Below are 20,714 nucleotides of genomic sequence, written 5' to 3' on the forward strand. Positions count from 1 at the left end.
TTATTTCTTCAAGAAAAGATGATAGTAGAAAAGAGTGTTTCTGTGCATCACCATGTGTTAGATCTTACCAGCTGACCAGTGTACTGCAACTCGTAGAAGCCGCCTTCTGCAGAGCTTTCACTGGTGCTACCTTGTGATGATGCAAGACCTGCAAGGTGTTACAGATGTAGAGAAAAGAGATGAAGTCAGCAGGTGTCTGTAGTTTTTAGTGCCACAGGGTTAACCTAGACAGCTGGAGCCTGGTCTAAATATATTTTTCCCATCTCCAGTGGGAGTTTTGGTAGCTCAGAGCTGCTGAAAATTAGACCCCTGAAATAAGGATGCTTGGAAATGCAAATAAGTGCAAGAATTGGTGTCTTCTTGATGACTGGGAGACAACTTATAAATATTGTGCTAGTTGGAATTTGTTAAAGCCATTATAAAATGTCTTAACTGTCATGAAATAAACTGGTAGGGTACGCTTACTTTGCCCTCAGTTGGGAATAAACCCTGGAATTCAGCAGATCTTTCTTTGGATCTCCTCTATCGTGTCTATCAGAGGTCATCCTCAACATGAACCAAGATGTTCTAATTTGTTTATGGAAGTTAGGAGGTTTTTTTATTATTATGTATTGGGATTTCTTCTATGGGTTCAGGAGGTTATAAAGCTGCTTCTGTGAAAGATGAAGACTTTTACCCCAGGCAAGCTGAGCAAGAGCAGCTGTAATGTGATCTTCTTTGCAGAGCCTTGCTGACTAGGATCTCCCTTTCTGGGAGCAGCAGTAATTTATACTATTACTGTAATTTATTTTTCACTTTCTTTCCCTAAAAATAAAGTGACTGAAAGTGCCAGTTTATGATATGCAGGGGTGGTAAAATGTAATCTGAAACTAGACAGCAGTACAGTGGAAAGAGTGTTAACATGGGTCAGCCTGAGTACAAAGAGAATGTAGCAGGCACAGAGCTGTCTGGCATAACTGCTTCTGTGTTCCTGCTCTCTTCTTATTTATTTAGCCCCACAAGAAGTCCTTACAGTGTTCACTGTACACTTTAAATGATAAATGTAGAAGAAATGGAATTTAATTTGTCTGGTGCTCCAAAATACTTGTGTGTCCTGTTTTAAACCACTCTGTAGTGCCATTATCTCTATTTATAAGCTAAAAAACAATTAAATCCAAAAACATGTTCTCGGGAGCTATATACAAATTTGATAATGGGTTTTGATTAACTTTTTTAGTTGATTTTTTAGTACCAAGTAACAGATGAAATACAGAATGCTGAGAGTTGGAAGGGACCTCCAGAGATCATCCTGTCCAACCCCCCTGCAAAGCAGGACCACTTGGGGCAGGTAGACTTCCATATGTTTCATAATCTTGGAATTTAAAGGGATTCAAGATCTTCAGCTGCAGTATCATGCAAACTTTGAGATGATTTTGAAGTGGCTGTAATATACTTACACTAAGCTGCACCATACATAGTTGCCTGGATTGTATAGGATGATTTGAGTCCGTCATGCTTTGGCGATGATTTGCAAACACCCTCTGCAACTTTAAGCTCCTATATTTATAGTCCAGTAAAATCAATAAGACTGTTTGCCTGGCTGAAATCCCTGGTGTTTGCAGAAATGGAGTTTCAGTCTTGCAACTGGATCCAGAAAAGGTTCAGAAGCTTCGGGTGGCTCCCGCAGAACACATGCTGGCACAAGGGGTGGCTGCAGGAACATGCCTGTGTGCTGGATGCTGTGCTGTAAAACTAAGGATGACAGATCAAAGATTTGAACACAAGGTCAGATAGGTTTGGAGAACTTAATCAGCTTAAATTTGCTTTAGAACTCGGCTTCATAATATTCTGTCCCCCTAAGAAAACATTTTTCTGACACACCTGTCCTCAAGTTTTGGAGCCAAGAGTGGGAAGGTGCTTAGCAGTTCATCTGAGGACAGTGGTTTGGGGCTGCTCTATCAACACAATGCTATGGCACTTGGCAAGGAAATAACACATCAGAATTGTGTCCTGAAATGAAACTGGAATTATTACTATTATTATTAGAAATCAGAAATGTGTCCTGAAAATAAATGGGAATTATTATTATTACAAATCAGAATCGTGTCCCGACCATAAATTGGAATTATTATAATTATTATAATTATTATTTCTGTTGAATGAATTCTGAAATTAAATTATTCAAGGGGAAAAAACCCTCTTCTATTTTTCCCCAGAATTAAAGAAATATTTACTTATTTGATTCCAATATGACACAATAGCCTTGTTTTCAGTTTGTTCTCTTCCTTGTCTTTAAGTTGTGGAAAAAAAATATACTTGGAGAAGGAAAAAGATGGACATCCAAGAGCTGCTGGCTGGTTCAGCTGCAGCTTGGGTGGATTCTCAGTGTAACCAGCACCTTTAAATAGGAAGGGACATGCAGTGGGACAAAAGACAGTTGCAGACACCAAGCTGAGACATAGATCAGTGTAATCATAGAATCAGTTTGGCTGGAAAAGACCCTTAAGGAAGTTGTGCCCTCCACGTCTTGTTGTACCTTGGCAGCCTGTACATGGGATTTTCTCCTTGACTTTTCCCTCTATTCAGAAATGAAGTCACCCTGATGAACTGGTCTGTGAATGTTGCCTCCTTCCACTCGCTCCCTCATTCACTCCCTCACTCCCTCCCCCGCTCACTCTCTCTCTTTTTTTTTAATCTGCAGAAGTCTTTATGTTTTTCTAATAATTGGCAGCAGAGGTACAATTTCTCCCCTCTTTTAAGTGATGAATAGTTGGCCTGAGATCAAAGCCAAGCCCTCGTGGTTTTTTGGCTGCCACAGAAGGGCGTTGGGGCTGGCGCGGGGCCCAGCCGCTCAGCGATAGGCATGTGGACAGGGTGCCAAGCGGAGGGGTCGGTGGCAAAGTGTCTGGACACGCTCTTCAGCTGAGCTAATCAGGGTGCCTTTGGTGTGTGTTTCAGGCAAACAGCCGGCTGAAGCAGACTGAGAAGGAGTACAGCCAGAAGCTGGCGAAATCCTCGCAGGTAGGTGGTGAGAAGGGAGGATCCTCACGTGAATCCATTTGATTTGGAAGCTTGACAAACTTCTGCTCTCAAGTGTATGTCTCGATAATAAAGAAAATCATAGAATCATGCAATGGTGGGGGTTGGAAGGGACCTCCAGAGATCTTCTAGTCCGAACTTTACTGCTAATACAGGTTCACTTAAATCAGGTTGCACAGGAAAGCATCCAGGTGGGTTTTGAAACTCTCCAGAGAAGGAGATTCCACAACCTCTCTGGCCAGCCTGCTCCAGGGCTCCAGCACCCTCACAGGATTTTTTAGTTTGTGCCTGTTGTCCCATATCCTATCACTGGGCACCACTGAAAAGAGCCCAACCCCATCCTCATGACCTCCACCCTTTAGCTATTGATCAGCATTGAAAAGATCCCCTCTCAGGCTGCTCTTCTCCAGGCCTTACAGCCCCAGGTCTCAGTCTCTCCTCATCAGAGATGCTCCAGTCCTCTCATCATCCTCATGTCCCTAATCAATTCCCAAATCAAACATCCAATGTCTTTCTTGCACTAAGATGATTAGAAAAAATGTGTGGGGTTTTGGGGGGTTTTTTGAGTCCTAAATTTCATTCTTTTTATGTACTTTTTCACTTCCTGAGGACCCAAGAGGACTGAGCCTTCCTTTGGTCAGTGGGAAGGGGCAGCGAGGCCCCCCCCATCAACCAGTGCATCTTGTAAAATCAGGACCAGCTGCAGAACCAGGACTTGCATTTTGTGTCAGAAGGTGGTGGCTGCCCACACAGCCCATAGCAAGATGACAGTCCTGACTGGGCCATCTTGGTGTTTATCATTGCTCCTGGCCGGTCCAGCATTTCTGCCCAAAATAACACTTGGAAGAATGTCAGTATCTCAAAAGCAGACTGGGTTTGACTTGAGTTTTTGTTCTTCAGAGTAGTCTTTAGAACATGGAAGATGAAAATATCTATTGAATTTATATATATCCTGAAAAATGATACAACAGGATGATGAGCCAGCAATGTGCCCTTGTGGCCAAGAAGGCCAATGGCATCCTGGGGTGTATTAGAAGGGCTGTGGTTAGCAGGTCAAGAGAGGTTCTCCTCCCCCTCTCTCTGCCCTGGTGAGGCCATGTCTGGAATATTGTGTCCAGTTCTGGGCCCTCAGGTCAAGAAGGACCTCAGGGAACTGTTTGAAAGAGTCTGGGGCAGAGCCACAAAGATGCTGAACGCAGTGGAATATCTCCCTGCTGGGTAAAAACTGAGGGAGCTGGGGCTCTTGAGCTTGGAGAAGAGGAGCCTGAGGGGTGACCTCATTCATGTTTATAAGTATGTGCAGGGCAGTGTCAGGAGGACAGAGCCAGACTCTGCTCAGTGATGTCCAGTTATAGGACAAGGGGCAATGGGTGCAAGCTGGAACAGAGGAGGTTCCATGGGAACAGAAGGGAAAATCTTTTTCTCTGTGAGGGTGACAGCCTTGGAGCAGGCTGTCCAGAGAGGTTGTGGAGTCTCCTTCTCTGGAGACATTGAAAACATGCCTGGATGTGTGCCTATGTGACCTGCCCTAGGTGATCCTGCTCTGGCAGAAAGGTTGAACTGGATGATCTTTTGAGGTCCCTTCCAACCCCTAACAATCTGTGATTCTGTAATTTTTACATATTTCAGCTTTCAGCTGGATTGACAGGGAGTGCTGGAGTGTGAAAAATGATGGCTATGCAACCAGAAGTTAAGCTTTTAATAATAAGAAAATTGCCACGAGGATTTATGCAGAGGTGTCATGCTTCTTATTCCTCCCAACCACAGCAGGATGACGAAGGATTTCTCCTTGTAAAGTGTGTTTCATCAATAATAATAATAATAATAATAAGTCTAATAATACTCTTTAAAAATCAATAAAAACCCAACAAAGAATGCTTTGGACGCCTCCTAACTAGGCAGAGATGGTCAGTAAGACAATGACAACAAGTTCCAAACTTTATTACAAGCACTGTAAAATATTTTAAAGCTCCTGATTTCCAGCTTTTCAGCCACCTTTGAGTCTCATTGTCTTCTCCAAAATTATGGCTTCAGTTATTTCAGTGAAATTTCCTTGGCCTGTCACATTTTTCACGTCACATCTTTTTCGGGCTGCTTTTACAAGCACCATTGTTCGGCATAGTTGTACATTTTATTTCTAAACTTCACTGTGTGTTTTCTGCACACTGGGAGGTTGTGGAGTCTCCATCCTTGGAGATACTCAAAGCCTGACTGGACAGAGTCTTGTGCAACCAGCTCTGGGTGACCTTGCTTTGGGCTGGTCCCTCTCACCCTCAGCAGTTCCACAGTTCAGACAGAATGTTCTCCAGAAAGCTATTTTAATCATTTGTTGAGAGCCTTATTTTTAATGAAAGAAGGAAACAACAAACCCTATTTTTTTAATCTTGCCATCTCAACCTGAATAACAGAAAAATGCTAAAGCTCCCAAAGTAACATCTGATGCATGGCAGAGATTAGGGAAGAGATCCCTTTCATTCCTGACTCAGTTTTACCTGTTGTCATTGCCAGTTTTATGCTGTTGTCAGCCCTAGTGAGTGTAATCATAAGCCAGCCTCTCTGTGCCAGACATTGCTCACTGTCAGAACAAAAATGAGGTTTGGTCCATTTGTAACAGACAGATGGAATCGTTTCAGCATTTCTGAATTTCTAAGCAAGGAGTGAGGAAAATTGTTTTAATTGTTAGAGTGGGAACACCTAGGTAGTGCAGTGCAAGGTAATAACTACTTAACCTGAATGTCATCATAAATTCTGTCAGGCTGAAATTTATTGGCCTGTAGGATAGTTCTCATAATGGAGGGGGAAATGTTGACAGATGTCTTTTTTAAGGCAGGCAGGGCTGCAGCTCACAGACTGTTCTCTTTATTGGGGAGAGATAGATCCAGGCATGGAGCAGAGCTGGCATCGCTCTGCAGACACAACACATACATCATGTGGCAGGGCTGTTTGGCACAATAAAAGAGTTTCACCCTGATGTCTGAATTTCTTGACTTTTGTGGGTTTGAATCAAGTCCCTGAACTTACTTGAACATAGAGGGTTTGGCTTTTTTTTTTTTTGTAGTTCAGTATTAATAATAGGTCAATTGCAACTTTTCTTGTGGTCATGCTGCTGACAACATCTGTCTAATCTTACTCTCTGTGGCCTCTTGGAACATTCACTTTTAACACCCACGCAGAGAAGATATTTCAAGAAATTTCTTCTGAAGTTTATACAAAGTAAACAGATTTTTTTTTTTATTATTATTTTACTCAGAAGAGTACTGCACAAAGCAGATCTTTCTCCATCATTTCATGTTGAAATTTGCTTCAGAACCTCTGTGCTAGCCCAGGGTTCTTAACCCAGTAAAAACTTGAAATTTCACTTTTGTGTTCTATTAAAGAGTTTGTTATTTTCTTTGCCTTTTAAAAAGTGAGTAAATGGAATGGAGACAAATTGGTTTTCATGGTTTCAAGCTGTTACCTTAATAATTTATATAATCCATCACTTTTTCATTCCCACACCTAATAAAGCCAAGTTTGGGTAAATTTTGTCTTGTAAATGATGATCTAAATGGTAAAACCAGTGGCAGTCATGAACTCCTAAAGAGTTACCTCTAAACTTTGGCTCACTTTACAAATGAGTCAATTTCACAATTGCATCAACCTTCTTCATGAATATTTCTTACCAAGTTAGTCCTGTCACAGAGTCACAGAATGTTAGGGCTTGGAAGGGACGTCTAGAAATCATCCAGTCCAGGCCTGCCAGAGCAGGTCACATAGGAACACATCCAGGCATGTTTTGAATGTCTCCAGAGAAGGAGACTCCACAACCTCTGTGGGCAGCCTGCTCCAGTGCTGCATCACCCTCACCATAAAGAAGTTTCTCCTCATGTTGACATGGAGCCTCCTGTGTTCTTGCTTGTACCCATTGCTCCTTGTGCTATCACTGTGCACTTTTAGTAGTTCTAAAAAAACCCCTTTTTTCCTAAATAACCATGGCTTTAGTATAGTTCAGTGTTTCTCCGTGATCAGGAGGACAGGCAAGCACCCAAGTCTGAGCACTCATTGCCCCTCCGAAGTACTTTAAGGATTTGACTCTATTATGCTGCTACAGCATCTTAACCTTAACTTTGAACATACACATTGAAGTCAGTGACTCTTCTCTATGTTTAAGTGCTTTGCTGGGTGATGACTTAACATGTCACCATAAAATCCTGTAAATAAACCCAAAGAATCAGCTTTAGTTATGACTTTCCACAGTGACAAAAAAGGTGAACAAGTACATTTCTACAAATCAGGAGTAAATCATGGGAAAGGTCTAGTTTAAGGGTCCTGGACCCTGGATCAGGTCCCTGTTGTATTGCTAAGCTGAGTGTGCTCCTTTCAGCAGCTCAGAAATCACAGAACTCTCACTCTCAAGTTTAACTTCCAGCTTCCAGAAAACAACTGCCACCATCACCCTGTGTATCTGCAGCACTGGTCTCAGTGCAGTAGGAGACTGGAAACATACTCTGTTTTGGAGATTATAGATGGGCTTTGTTCTCATGAGTAAATATTTTGGAATGCCATAGTGGAAAACCCTTCCAAATATTTTGTGTTCAGCACTTTTTGTCACTCACAGCCCTACCAGATCCCTTTTTCTCTGTGTGGAATGTCATGCTCACTGGTGTGTAATATGTTAATTGCAAATATTGAGCTTGCACAGCAGAGTTTGCCATGCTTGTACCCAGTATAAAAATATGCAAAAGACATGCCTTTTACTGAAGAGAGATTTAGCCTCCTGTTTTCTTTTTAGATCATAGCAGAACTTAAGACAACCATTTCCTCTCTGACAGAGGAGAACAGCCGGCAGCAGCTTGCTGCAGAGCAGCAGCTCCAAGAAGTGGTACAAAAGTTTGAAGAGATGAAGCAGCAGCTGATTACAGATAATGACAGAGCACTCAAGGTAATCCGGGGATTTTCCTCATGCTACTGGCTGGTTGAGTGTAATTAAAAGTGCTGCAGTGGGCAGATGAATGCAGGTATCATTCCTGTTCACACAGCACTCACTGATTCCATTCACTGGACCTTGACTTTGATGTAGCTGATGAGTCAGGCTCCTTCCTCTAGCTGATCATCTTCCTGCATAAAACGTTTGGGTTTGGCAAGTCTAATCCATCCACTTCAGTCAAACAGATGACACTTCCCTGTCCTCTTTGTTTTAATGTTGACTCAGATATCATAATATATTTTCAGCACTTTTATATAGTGCTTCAGTACTTGGAAAAAAGGTGAAAAATAGGAGAGCTGAGCTGCACCACAGGTGGGCCAGCAGCACGGCATGGGCTTTATCTTCCTATTCACAAGGAGATCTTACCTTTCAAAATAAAGGCTGCAATCAAGAGAAGTTTGTTCAGAGAATGCACTGGGTTGGAAGGGACCTCTAGAGGTCATCCAGTCCAACCCTCCTGCAGTAAGTAGGGATGTCTCCAACTAGATCAGATTGCTCAGAGCCCCATCAAGCCTGGCCTTGAATGTCTCCAGGGATGGGGCCGCCTCTACCTCCCTGGGCCACCTGTTCCAGTGTTCCACCACCCTCACAGTACAGAACTTCTTCCTAAGCTCTCATGGCTGATACTTTCTTGAGTTAGATATTTGAAAAACATGGTTTAGACCATTTACCAACTTTTTTTTAGCGCCTGCTAAAAATGCTACTGTTTGGTTTATGGACTGACTTCAACTAAGTTAGGTGGAGATAATTCAGCTGTTGGCAACAGCAGGTTTGAACACTAATGGTTATAGACCGCATGAAATTCTTCTCCGTGTAAGTGTGTTAAACTATTAAAAAATGAATTTTGGAGTTACTACTTCACAGTGCAATGAAATACATAAAGAGCATAGGGGAGCTCTGTGCAGGGTTTCTGAACAGTGTCCCAGAGAGCTTTTCACATTGGTGCTGTGAGTATGTTTTGTAAGATTTGGTCAGCTTAGGGAAGAAATTGCAGGGGGAATTATGCTTGGAGTTCTTGAACTTTGTTTAGTATCATTAATATTGTCCTTTAAAAAGAACCTTCCTTTGAAAGCGCCGATTTAGTGGAAATTTACTGAAAGCCAGACACCCAAACTGCATATTCTGTGAAGGTAAACTGCTGTGTATACTTCTGGAAAAAAAGAGAGATGGTTTCAATATTCAATCACTTAGTATTTGTAAGAACTACACATACTTCCAGACAAGCATATGTAGAAATACTTTGCTTTTTATTAGCCTGGGGCAAAAAAAAAATTGATTGTGGTAAAAAATGGAATCCTAGATATCTTGGAGATGGGGAACATCATCTAACCTAGGGCACCTGAAAACCTTGAGGGATGATTAAAGAAACATTCTAAAAACAAAGCAGTTCTTAATGTAGCATAAGCCTTTGAGAAGGCTTAATATAGTACAAGCTATATTGTTAAAAAACAAGCATTTGCTAAATATAACATTGATTTAAACTAACATTGAGGAACAGATTGCAATTTCCTTTCGATGGGATTGGGTGACTTCCTGTAAAACCTTCCAGTTATTATTTCCTTTCAAAGGGAGAAATCCATTTTTACAGAAACCAACTGGCTCTCAGAGAAGTTTTGGATTTAGATTGTAAAGTGATCTCCAGATGTGGATGCCATAATGCATGATTCTGATGTTAATTCAAATTCCTGACTCTCTTTGCTAGTTGACAGTTTCTAAGTTGTTCTTCTTTCACAATTATATCAACCTCCTTCCTCCTGATATTTTTTTAATAGTATCTTAAATGTCTGTGAAAAGAAATCAAAGAAACTTACAAGAACCTTTTGCTTTTGACAGCCTAAAACCCCAATCTGAGCAATGCTTTTAGGCTTAAGATGACCTCAGTCTGGATCAGTCTGAGACAAATGCTTGTCTTTGTGTTCTTGCCATCCTGTGTTACCCCTTGAGTTGTCTGACCTAAGGGCAAGTCAAGCTTTGCGCCGTCACAGTCATAAAATCAGGATCAAACTTTGCCTCATCACATCCCTTTCTTGTGGCTTCTAAGGTAGGCAGTTTGGATGCCATCGTGTTGCAATGTCTCACAGCAAAGATCTAAAGAGCAGAGCTCTGACAAGGTGTTGAACCCCTGAGTGACTCCTGTTGCTGCCTCCTCACCGCTGCCGAGTGTGAGCCTGTTGGGACTGTGACAGTGTTGGCACAGAGAGCGGTGCCAAAAGCACAGCTCACCCTTCAGTGCTACGCAGATATCTTTGCTTTGAACTTCCCAGGACTTGCGTTCTTTGGAGCAGAGTCCAAGGACACTGCAGTTGGCCTGGCATGGGGTAAATCCAGCCAAGCTCACCTGCTCTCAGTGCCATGCCCCTCCTGTGATGTGCTTACACTTCAAAGATCAGGAGCCACTGCTTTAGACCACAGGATTAGTTGAGAGCACAATTATATTAATGCCCTGCAGATGCTTGGAAAAGCTGCTTAAGTTGCCATGTCTGTTAACCCATTTGTGATGCTCTAGACTGGGGTTTCAGAAGTCACCTTCCAGTGAGGGTTTGGGTGCTGAGCTCCTGCGAATGCCTATGCAGGAACTACGTTGGTTGTTGAAGTGCAGTGTAAACTTGTTAAGGCTAAATTTAAACAGCTTTCTTGCATCCTGATAGCAATCTAGCCACAACAACCTGGAGTCAAATGGTCAGAGCGTTCACCTCACCCTTCTGCTGCTTTTGGCAGTGGTCACTGGCTGGACTGGTTGAGTTGTGGAGATCCCTTAAGGTTATGTAAGAAATTCCAGCCTTAGGGGTTGGGGCTTTTTTTTTTTTTCAATTGGATACTGGGATTCAAAATACTACATGGTTCCTGGGCTTGGAACTGCAAAACATCTTCAGAGGATTTTATTGTAGAAGTTGATGGCCAAGTGGGGACTCCACATCAAAAAGTAAATGCTGGAAAGAAATGGATGATGGAGAGCAGGCAGTGACAAACCCACAATAGAAAAGGGAGAGAATGATGCTGCTTTTTGCTTTTTTTGTTTGGTTTTTTTTTTTTCCAGAGGAACCACATTTGTTGTTTGGCTCATACTCCAGATTCTAGGATTCTGTTATATCCCCTGAATTAACACCAAAATTTCATTAGCAAAACATGGTCTGAAGATGGCATATTTCAACGCTTTGTGTGTCAGCCAACTTATGGTCAGATTAATTCTGTTAATAAATAAGCCTTAAAAGATTTCTAGGAAAGAATGCCATATAATAATGTTCCCCTTTGTGTGAAAATTTTTGAAACAGTTGTTTTTGTTGTGTTCAAAAATGTTGTGAGAGAGGAAAAAAAAAAAAATCAAAAGTCTATTTTATAGCCAGAGCAGAACAAAGGAGAAAAAAAAATCTGCTTTTAAATTGCTTGGGCTTATTGTGGGCATGAAGCATTCTCAGCATCATCATGTGTTTGTTAGATGCTGTACTATCTTGGAGAAAAAAAAGAATGTCTTCTATATAAAGGTTGGATGGAGGGATTTGTCAACATGCTGAAAGTACTGAGTGAGCTCCAACACAATACTTAACTCTGCTGTAGCTGTAGTTCAGCTGTCATAGAACCATAGAACGTTGGAAGGGAGCTTAGAGATCATTTACTCCAACCTCACTGCAGGGTCGCCTCTCATCTAGACTTGGCTGCTCAAGGACTCATCCAGCCTGGCCTTCAACACCCCAAGGGAAGGGGCATCCACAACCTCCCTGGGCAGCCTATTCCAGAGTCTCACCACCCTTGTACTGAAGAGCTTCTTCCTAAGCTCCAGTCTAACCCTGCTCTCCATCAGCTTCAGACCATTCCCCCTTGTCCTGTCCCTAGACACCCTTATGAAAAGTCCTTCTTCAGCCTTCCTGCAGGATTCCTTCAGGTATCAGAAGGCAGCTCTGAGGTCTTCTCTTCTCCAGGCTGAACAACCACAGCTCCTCAGCCTATAATTCCCCCTCCCTTTCGTGTTTGGTTCCTGTTAAAAGTAAAACAAATTATTTTAAACCTTGGGGTGTTTTAAAGCATTCAGAACATTTCTTGAAGGGCACCTGATATCCTTGTTTCCAGAAAGTAGTTGTCAAAATATACTGATGGTATTGACCAACGTCTCTAAATTGCAGTGTATCAGAGAGGCTGTGTTTTCAGAAACATTGTGACCAAGCTAATTCTGCATGTAGTTATATTTCATTAGGAACCAGGTTTATTAGCAAATTCCACTTGTAATTACGAATAATATTTTGTATTAAAAGAAAAAGCATGGCAGAGCTCTGGGAACATTCACTGAGTGACCCAAGTCCTGCAGAAGGATTTAATCTGTTGTTCTCAAAATACCTTTTGGGATCCCTCCCTTGGACTCTGCAATAGCCCATGCCGAGGTTAGTAAGAAATTAATAATTCACATTTGTTGGTTTGAAAGTCCCAAGCAAAGCTAACTCTTGAGTGGTTTCGATGTCCTTATTAGTGCTTGTTAAGGAGGAGAGGCATCAGAGAGTGTACAACCTAAACTAACCTGATCTAGACTACAGAGAAGAAGGATTTTTGGTGTTATCTTACAAATGAGATGCTGGTGGTAGAGCCTTGACTTTGTCCAAGGTTTGTGGTGAAGGTGGAGATTAACTCCAGACTGCCAGGCTCCAGATCCGTGCGTCACTCTGTGCATCAGCCCTTCTGCAAGAGCCATTTCAGGGTCCAAATAATACAAAACTGCATGGGCTGTGTGGGTGGAGTGATTCTGGGAGTGAGATTGTCCAGTGTTACAGCCACTTGTGACAACTGCACTTGCAGTGCTGTCAGACTCTCTTGAGAAAGCTGGGCCAGGTCAGCTCTCTACCTCCTTGTTAAGGCTGCTGAGAAGTTTCCATGCCATGGCAAATAAAGGGAGAACACTTGACATGGTCAGCATTTCCTTTGTACTTACAGTAGAAAGACTGCTTGTGTGGAAGGCTGTGACCGTGTGTAACTGAGAGCGCTGAGGACATAAATCAGGAAAAAAAATTTCCAAGAAACTGAAAGCTCAGTCTAAGCTAAAAATGAAAATCTAAACCTTAGGGTAAAGTGAAGGTTTATGTTAGTTCAAGGACTTCTTGCTAGATGAGTCTTGAATTGCTCTTTTCTCCATCATGCACTGATGCAGTAGAGTTGGTTGTGATAATCTAGACCACTATTGAATAGCTGTCAGTGAGACCCACACAAAGAAAGATTTTCTTGTATTTTTAACTTTAACATGGCTGAAAGTGAGTTTTTGTAGCTCACAGGGCCTGTGAAAGGAGGTCAGCATTTCACTGTTGAGGCTGACACTGACTCACATCTTAGAAGACATCTGGTCAGAAGGTGCATTACTGTTTGGGATGGTTTGATGGCCACAGACATGCCAATTTCTGCCAGTCACTGAAGATCTTCAGAGGTGTGACTGTCACAGAGTTCTCCAGAGAGATCTTAAATCCATCTAATTGCTATTGTGGGCAGACATTGCCATGATAAACCATTTGGCATGGTGAAATAAAGGCTTTCAAGCGACCATCTTGATGTTAAATACCTGGAGTAATTTTTCATGGATCTCTTTATTTATCACTGAACTTTAGTCTGTAATAACACTACTAACTCTGCGGTGTCTTCTATTAGCAGGGAATTACAGGGCACCAATGTTTCCACCTTAGCATTGTAAAGCAGCCACTCAGATTTACCAGACAAATAGCATTTGTCTTGCTCAGAATTCCCCATGTGCTGTTTGATCAGCAGAGGAAGTCATGTCTTCCAAAAGGATAGGTAAAAATGAACTCTGCAGGGCTTTGATGGGTTTGCTTTCTCTTTTCCATGGTGTCCAAGCTCTGAGGCACCTGATTTTCCAAATTCTGTCTATTGGAGAAAAGAGGTTTTAATCCCAAACTTTTCAACTGTCCCTCATGCTCTCTCTCCATTCCATCCCATGGCTCTCTTTAAAAGGCTGTATTGACACATAAATGTTAGCCAAAATAGGCTGACTTCCCTGTTGAGGTTAGATAGTTATTGGTCACAACTGAAATTCTGATTTTTAAAAGTCCTCTCTCCTTTTCAAAATCAGCTCTCTTTTTCTGTTGCCACAGAAATGATTCTGTTCTCTGAAGCCCAGCACCTTCTCTTCAGAGTTACAGGTTTCAGATGTTTGGCCCATCAGGCAATCCGAGTGGCTGAGCATCTGTAAGTACTTTAGAATATCTTTGACATGCTTTGTGAGACAAAGAATTGAGTCATCTTTTTTTTCTTCTTCTTTTTTTTTTTATTTCCCTCCCCCTTTTCCTTCAGCAAGCTTTGCACTCTGGCATTTCTCTTGACTTTTCATGTCTCAACACATTATAGAACTCACCATGGCCAACAGCAAAATCACACTTACAAGTTATATAAAAGACCAGAACTCCAGTGCTTGCCTAGTCCTCTGAACTGCAGTCCAGTTTTATCCAGCAGTTTTCAAAGTTTGTGCTTTTACTTTTTCCTACATTCTCATTGTTGCCCTTGCTGTTTTGCTTTCCTTCCAGAAGGCACTTTGCTGCATGAAGGGCTTTCTAGTCCTTTTTAGCCCTAGAAGAGATGCAACTTGATATCAACCAGTCTCTAAATGATGGAGTTAAAGATTCCATAAATGCATAACAAAATACAGAGTCCTAGATACTGAAGCTATCAGTTTCTTTCAATGTGCACTGCACTCATTTTGCTCTGGTAATGTGGCAAAGGGGGATTTAAAACAAGCCATAACGCTCACTGACAGGAACATAACACTGAGTGGGGTCCTTGGCAATGAGAAAGATACAGAGAAAACACTCCTACTAGTAAGTGTGGAGTAATAGTGACATAAGCCCCCCTAGCTAATAAAAGAGGGCAGAGAATGTTTGTAACTGTGATATCAGGAAAAGGAAAATTAGCTTTTTAAAGGCTGCTGTGATGGTTCCAGTTCACTGTTGTATTTCAGAGGCATTTTGCCCTCCAAAGAGCACAGGGACTTTTATGTGGCGGAGAAAAGCAGTGCTTAGAGAGACAGAGCTGGGGGATACCCAGAAGTTACAAGGCAAACTGCCCAGGAGGAAGAGCCTGTGCTCAAAAGTCTGGGGCTTTACTGGAGAGAGAAGAGAAAAGAAAAAAGATAAAGATAAAAACAAGTGTCTAATGTCCTCCAAACAGGGCATCTGTAAAGCAGTCTGTGCGTAGGGCTGTGTAGACTTTCCAAGGGCTGCTCTTTGTTCCAGTTCCAGTGAGTTCCTGGAATGCAGCCTCTTTCCCTGCTCCTGGAACAGCCTTGACTGCAGGGCTTCTCCAGCTTGTAGGTGGAAACACAATCAGCATGAACTATATATTCACCCAACAAAAAGATTGCTGGAGAAAATGGCATCTTCAAAGCAAACCTTACTGACTCCACAAACATTTATTACTCTGTAGAAAAGATGTTTAAAGCCTGGCACAGTAACACAAGTTGCAGGGCTTGGCAAATAAAGATTTGGGGATGTGGACTTGGTCTACTTATCACCATCTATTTCCCTTAGATATCTCTCTTCTGGTGTGGCTCAGCTCAGGAACAAGCTGAAATAGCAGCAGATTGCAGTGGCTGATGCCAGCATGCCAAGGCCACTGCCAGGATCTGTGCAAACATCTTCTGCAGAGCTCTGTCTTCTCATATAGGAGGCTTTAGGTTTTGTGCTAATCGTGGTGCTGCTTGCTCCAGGGCTATCAGCAGGAGGAGAGAGTGGCTGAGGATTTCAGCTTTCTGCTATCAAATGCTCTTGCCAGAACGAGTGTTGACTTTAGAAATCTTCGGATTCCATTTGGAATTTTCAGCTGGCTCTCCAGCTTTACATGTAACTGGAACTCAAGCAGATCAAATATCAGTGTGTTTGCTAAAAAATGACTGGCTAACACTTTTGAATGGCAGATCAGAGCGAAATAAAAATATCTTTGTTAAACTTGCCATTTCCAGAATAGCTGGACTTCTCTTAGGTGTAACAAGAGAAACCTGGTGAATCCAATACCACTCCAGGGTAACTATTTATCAATAATTAAAGGCAGGGTAGCAGTAGATCAAGTGGTCAGTAGCACTCTTAAGAGTTTTTGGAAGGCATTGCCTTTATTTTCTGTAACTAGAGTTGTTGTTGTTGGTTTGTTTTTTTCCCATGCAAAATGAAAATACTGTTGTTCCCTCAGCATTAGAAGTTTAGTTACAAAGAGCTACTAAAGGAAAGCAGCCAAGGCTGCCATATTTCTGCCACTTTCTTGCATCAGTGGAGTTGAGAATAAAGGAACTTTCCAAGTTACAGTTCTGTACTTGAAAAGGAAAAAAAGTATGCGGCGACTTTTATCTGTGTGTTCAGTAGATCAGATGGCAAACTCACCCAGACAGCCTAGCAGGGGAGCAGCTTCTGCTTTGCTCAGTAAGCCCCGAGTGGTGTGAAGCAGCACCAAGTAAAACATCAAAAGCTACAAATATGCATTGAGTGTAAAGTTTGGGGTTTTCAAAACATCTGCCTAATTAGCACAGCTTGTCTATGTGCAAGCTCTAGCTCCAACTTTCTCATAGTTTCATGCTCAGCAGAAGTGGCTTTTTCATCTCACAAATTGAAGAGGTTAAACCTACAAATGCTGCCATCAAACTTGATCCTTTGGGTTCTTGGTAGAAGCCTATCCTGCTTCCTCCTAGCATCAATCACCCTATTGTGACCAGCTAGAAAATGTGAGCTGTAGCTGTTAGCCAGATTTGTTCTAGAAGAACAAGATCATTTTAATTGACTGCTATTATCAGCCAGTTCTTGTGGTTTGACAGGGATTCAAAATGAAGCAGTTCATCTCCTTCAAGAATGTGTGGGCACCGCTATAATAACCTCGGTGCATTTTCAGATGGCTTCATCCTAAGGGAAATTGTTTGACTTGCCCTTCAGTGGAAGTTATGTGTACTATTGGCAGACAAAATCGCACTGGAGACCAGAAAAGGAAAAAAATTTCAATTCCTATATACTTTGCTCCTTTTCTCACTGCAATTTGTATTGAAAACATTTTCAGTTAGGTCCAGGACACCTCCTTGCCTTGCAGTTCAAGGAAACTGCCTCTGTGTGTTGATGTAGTACTTGTAAGCATAAGAAGGTGAAAAACTAGGTTGGTTTTGTTGAAAATAGGCATTATTCTTTGATCCTTCTGCAGTTTGTGGGCATACTTCATCTTGCATTGGAGTCTGGGTTGCCTTCCTGAGGAGTTTCTTGCTGATTCGTGCATCATCTCCATCGTGTTGATTCTTGTCATTGATGAACAGGATTTGATATAGGAAATATTTCAGTTGTTGACCCTTGAGAACATGCATGAAGAAGACTGAGGACTTGAGGCTGAAGCTTCTAGGGCATCACAGTATGGTAGGGGTTGGAAGGGACCTCTGGAGATCTAGTCCAACTCCCACTGCTAACACAGGTTTCCCTAGATCAGGTTGTACAGGAATGCATCTAGGTGGGCTTTGCAGGTTTCCAGAGAAGGAAACTCCACAACATCTCTGGGCAGCCTGCTCCAGTGCTTCACCACCCTCACAAGAAAGAAGCTGAAGTGTTTTCTTAAAGTCTTCTGTGCAGGCATCAATAGTTCTGCATCTTTGGCCTTTTCAGAAAGCCTGAGGTGCTCCAGCAAGGAAGCTGTTTTATAGAGCAAAAAGAGTTCACCTGTTTTTTCTTCAGGTCTGTGAGATTTATTCTTAGGAAACTGCAGTAAGTGTTGCATACAGGATAAAATTTAGGACCCTAAATGAACTTCTTGGCAACATTCCTTTCAAAGCTGCCAGCTAGCAGAGGACTGCAAGAGCAGTAAAGCAGAGATTAGTCAAGCACAACAAAAACCTTACTCCTCTGACACCACCACTTTTTAACTTCTTCTGTTACTAAAACTGTCTCTGCTTATTTTTAGTTCAGGCTTTCACAGCACTGAAGTCAACAACTTCAATTAAGTCAATATGTTAATGGTTATGAAACCAGATCCGTCAGTGCTGATGCGTGTTCATGTGCGAATCCAATCCCTGACACAACACCAGCAGTTATCTGCAGTAGTGGTGAGCAGATCTGCTGGAACTGCCTTCACCAGCTTGGCCAGCCACCAGGAGACCCAAAATTTGTATTTCTAATGTTGAGTACATCTCCTGCATTTGGCACCTTCACAGAAATATATCCTCAGTGAAAACCCCAGGTTGCCAATTAGGAAGAATTCATTAAGATCTGCTGAAGTTCAAAGGAAAAAAGGCCAGTTCCTTGCAGGTCAGGGCAGCTTTTTTAATGGCTGCTGCTTTGCCTCCAGCAGCAACTCATCTCCAGAACCTGTTTATTTTCCTGCCAGGACTGTTGGCAGGTGAATAGAGTGGCATCAGATCACCTCAAGAGTATTTTTATGCTGGAAACCTATGCTCTGAATATGCCATTTTCCTGGCCCACCATGGCATGAGATCATGGGTTTCAAACCTGTCTGTGTTGGCCTTAGAAGACAAAACATGCAATGAACTGTTCACTTCCCTCTTTGGAATTGCTGTGAAGTCACAGCTCAGTTTTCGCATTGGGGTTTGCTGTATCACAGTCTGGGCCATCGCAGAGGAGTAACCTTGGTGTGTGGGGAGGAAGGAGAGCGTTGCTCGCTCGTGTCCTCAAAACAAATCAGATCATTTGTGAAACAAAAAGGAATGAATGCAAATTCTTCTAGAACCAGATCAGGAGAAAACAAACCAGTCCCTTTTCCTGGGAACTAATTAGTTAGGACATGTCAGCACCAAAGCTTCATGCAGATCTGCTGTGGTTTAGGAAAGCACAGCAGCATCTGTACTATTGCCAAATGGGCTGCAGTGCTAGTTCAGAATTCATCTTAGCTCCTGACAGGCACTGTCTCAGGAGTGCAGCATTTCAGTCTCAGTGGAAGGTTGTGCTAGCTCTCTGCATTGCAACTGCTGAGAAGGTGTTAAACCAAGACGATCAGAGGGCTGGAGCACCTCACTACAGGGACGGGCTTAGAGAGTTGAGGCTGTTCAGCCTGGAGGAAAAAAAGGCTCCAGGAAGACCTTAGAGCAGCCTTCCAGTACCTGAGAGGAGTATACAAGCAAGCCAGAAAGGGACTCTTTCGAGTGGTACCATGATCTGGCCTGTCCTTTTTATTCCTGTTGCCTGCATGACAACCTTCTCTCCCAGCATCTGCCCTTCCACCACCAGGATCCAATGTGGAGGAGGCAGGGGAAGAGGATGTGTGTTTTCCGGGTGGCAGGATGCCTGCAGGCAAATGTCCCATCCCTTCACCCATGCCAGGAGCCCTGGGTGCTGCTCTCTTCCAAGTTTGTGATGTAAGAGAGGGTGAAAGTACAAACAAGAGAAAACTAAACATGAAAAGGGAGTTTGTTTGCTTACTGAGAAGCTTGGGAGTGGCAGAATAAAACTGTTTAGCTAAAAATCCAGGCTCACAAGTGTTCAGTACCTGCAGGAACACCTGCACAGCTGGACCAAGACAGAACTCTACAGGCAGCTGGAAGGAGAACTCAGATGTTAGTTCTCTCTCTCTCTCTGGCTTTAGAGGAAAGCATTGCTCTTCTTGAGATGGCTACATGCAAATTCCTCACGTTTTAGTTCCTAATATTAATATCCTTCACATCAGTTTTGCACTTGGAACTCAGCAAAGTAAAACAGCACTGCTAACATTTGAACTTGCCTTAAGAATTTAGATCATAGAATCATAGAATGGTAGGCGTTGGAAGGGATCTCTAGAGATCATCTAGTCCAACCTAGAACAGATGTCGCTTTCTCCTTTCTGCTGTCCTCCTCCAGTTCTCCCCTCTGAATCCCATGGAAATGTGCATTTGCAATCAGGTTTGGCATTGCTTGGACTCGTTTGCTAGTACATGTCTCTCCTAACCCAGCCTTCATGGTGGATGTGAAGCAGGCTTATGACCCTCCTCCTTCACCAAGCTGCTTTTTTTGCAGAACCTGCCTCTGCAGAGGACAAGCTTATTTGTGCTGCCTTATCAGATCCTGAACCTAGATCAAGACTGATACTGGAGTTCTTAGTTCTTTCACGGTGCACCAGATATTGTTTACCCTGCAGTTTATGTCTCATTTGTGATAAGGAAAAGGCTTTGGAGTGTGCAGAAGGCAGCTGGAAAGCTTTGCTCTTTGTGCTGCACAGGTCTAGCGAGAGACCTTAGTATGTAGCCATAGAAATGAGAAACTGGTGGTGCTTCAGAACTTGATCTGGTTTCTGTTATTTTTAATGCTTTTGCATTTTAAAAATGTCATCCATATAAGAATATTTGGAACTACTTATATATTAAAAAAAAGAGAGAGAGAGCAAATGAAAAGAGCCTGCCTTGCTCTTAGATGTGCCAAACAGGTTTGGCAGTCGTTCACTTAGCATTGATCAAGTGTTCCTCAGCCAGTCAATCTCTTGTAGCATTTTCTACCTGTGCAGAAATGTTCTTGCCAAGAATTTCTGAAACTAGAAGATACCAGCTGGGTTCTTTTTCTTGTTCAGAGAATTTTGGATGATGATTAAAATGTCTTGTGGCTGTTGAGATTTGACACTTGCCATTCAAAAGGCTGAAAGTCTGTGGAAGTGCATTGAGCACAGATCTTATGGAATGCAGGGAAGTGGGATTGTTTTAGTCTTCAGAAGAGGAGGCTGAGGGTGAGACCTCACTGCCTTCTACAACTGCTCTAAGGAGGCTGGAATGAGTTGGTTGGTCTCTTCGCACATGCAACAAGTGACAGGACAAGAG

At 42.5% G+C, this 20,714-nt stretch overlaps 1 protein-coding gene across 1 annotated transcript in view; it reads left to right on the forward strand.

Moving 5' to 3' along the window:
- Positions 1–20,714, forward strand: part of CEP112 (centrosomal protein 112) — a 162,430-nt gene that overhangs the window by 114,752 nt on the left and 26,964 nt on the right. Inside the window, exons 21-22 of the mRNA XM_009902668.2 lie at positions 2,938–3,000; positions 7,790–7,939. Of these exons, the coding sequence (XP_009900970.2) occupies positions 2,938–3,000; positions 7,790–7,939 (213 nt within the window). The remainder of the gene's footprint in view (positions 1–2,937; positions 3,001–7,789; positions 7,940–20,714) is intronic.

The sequence above is a fragment of the Dryobates pubescens genome, chromosome 20 (assembly GCF_014839835.1).
Source record: "Dryobates pubescens isolate bDryPub1 chromosome 20, bDryPub1.pri, whole genome shotgun sequence".
Lineage (NCBI taxonomy): Eukaryota > Metazoa > Chordata > Aves > Piciformes > Picidae > Dryobates > Dryobates pubescens.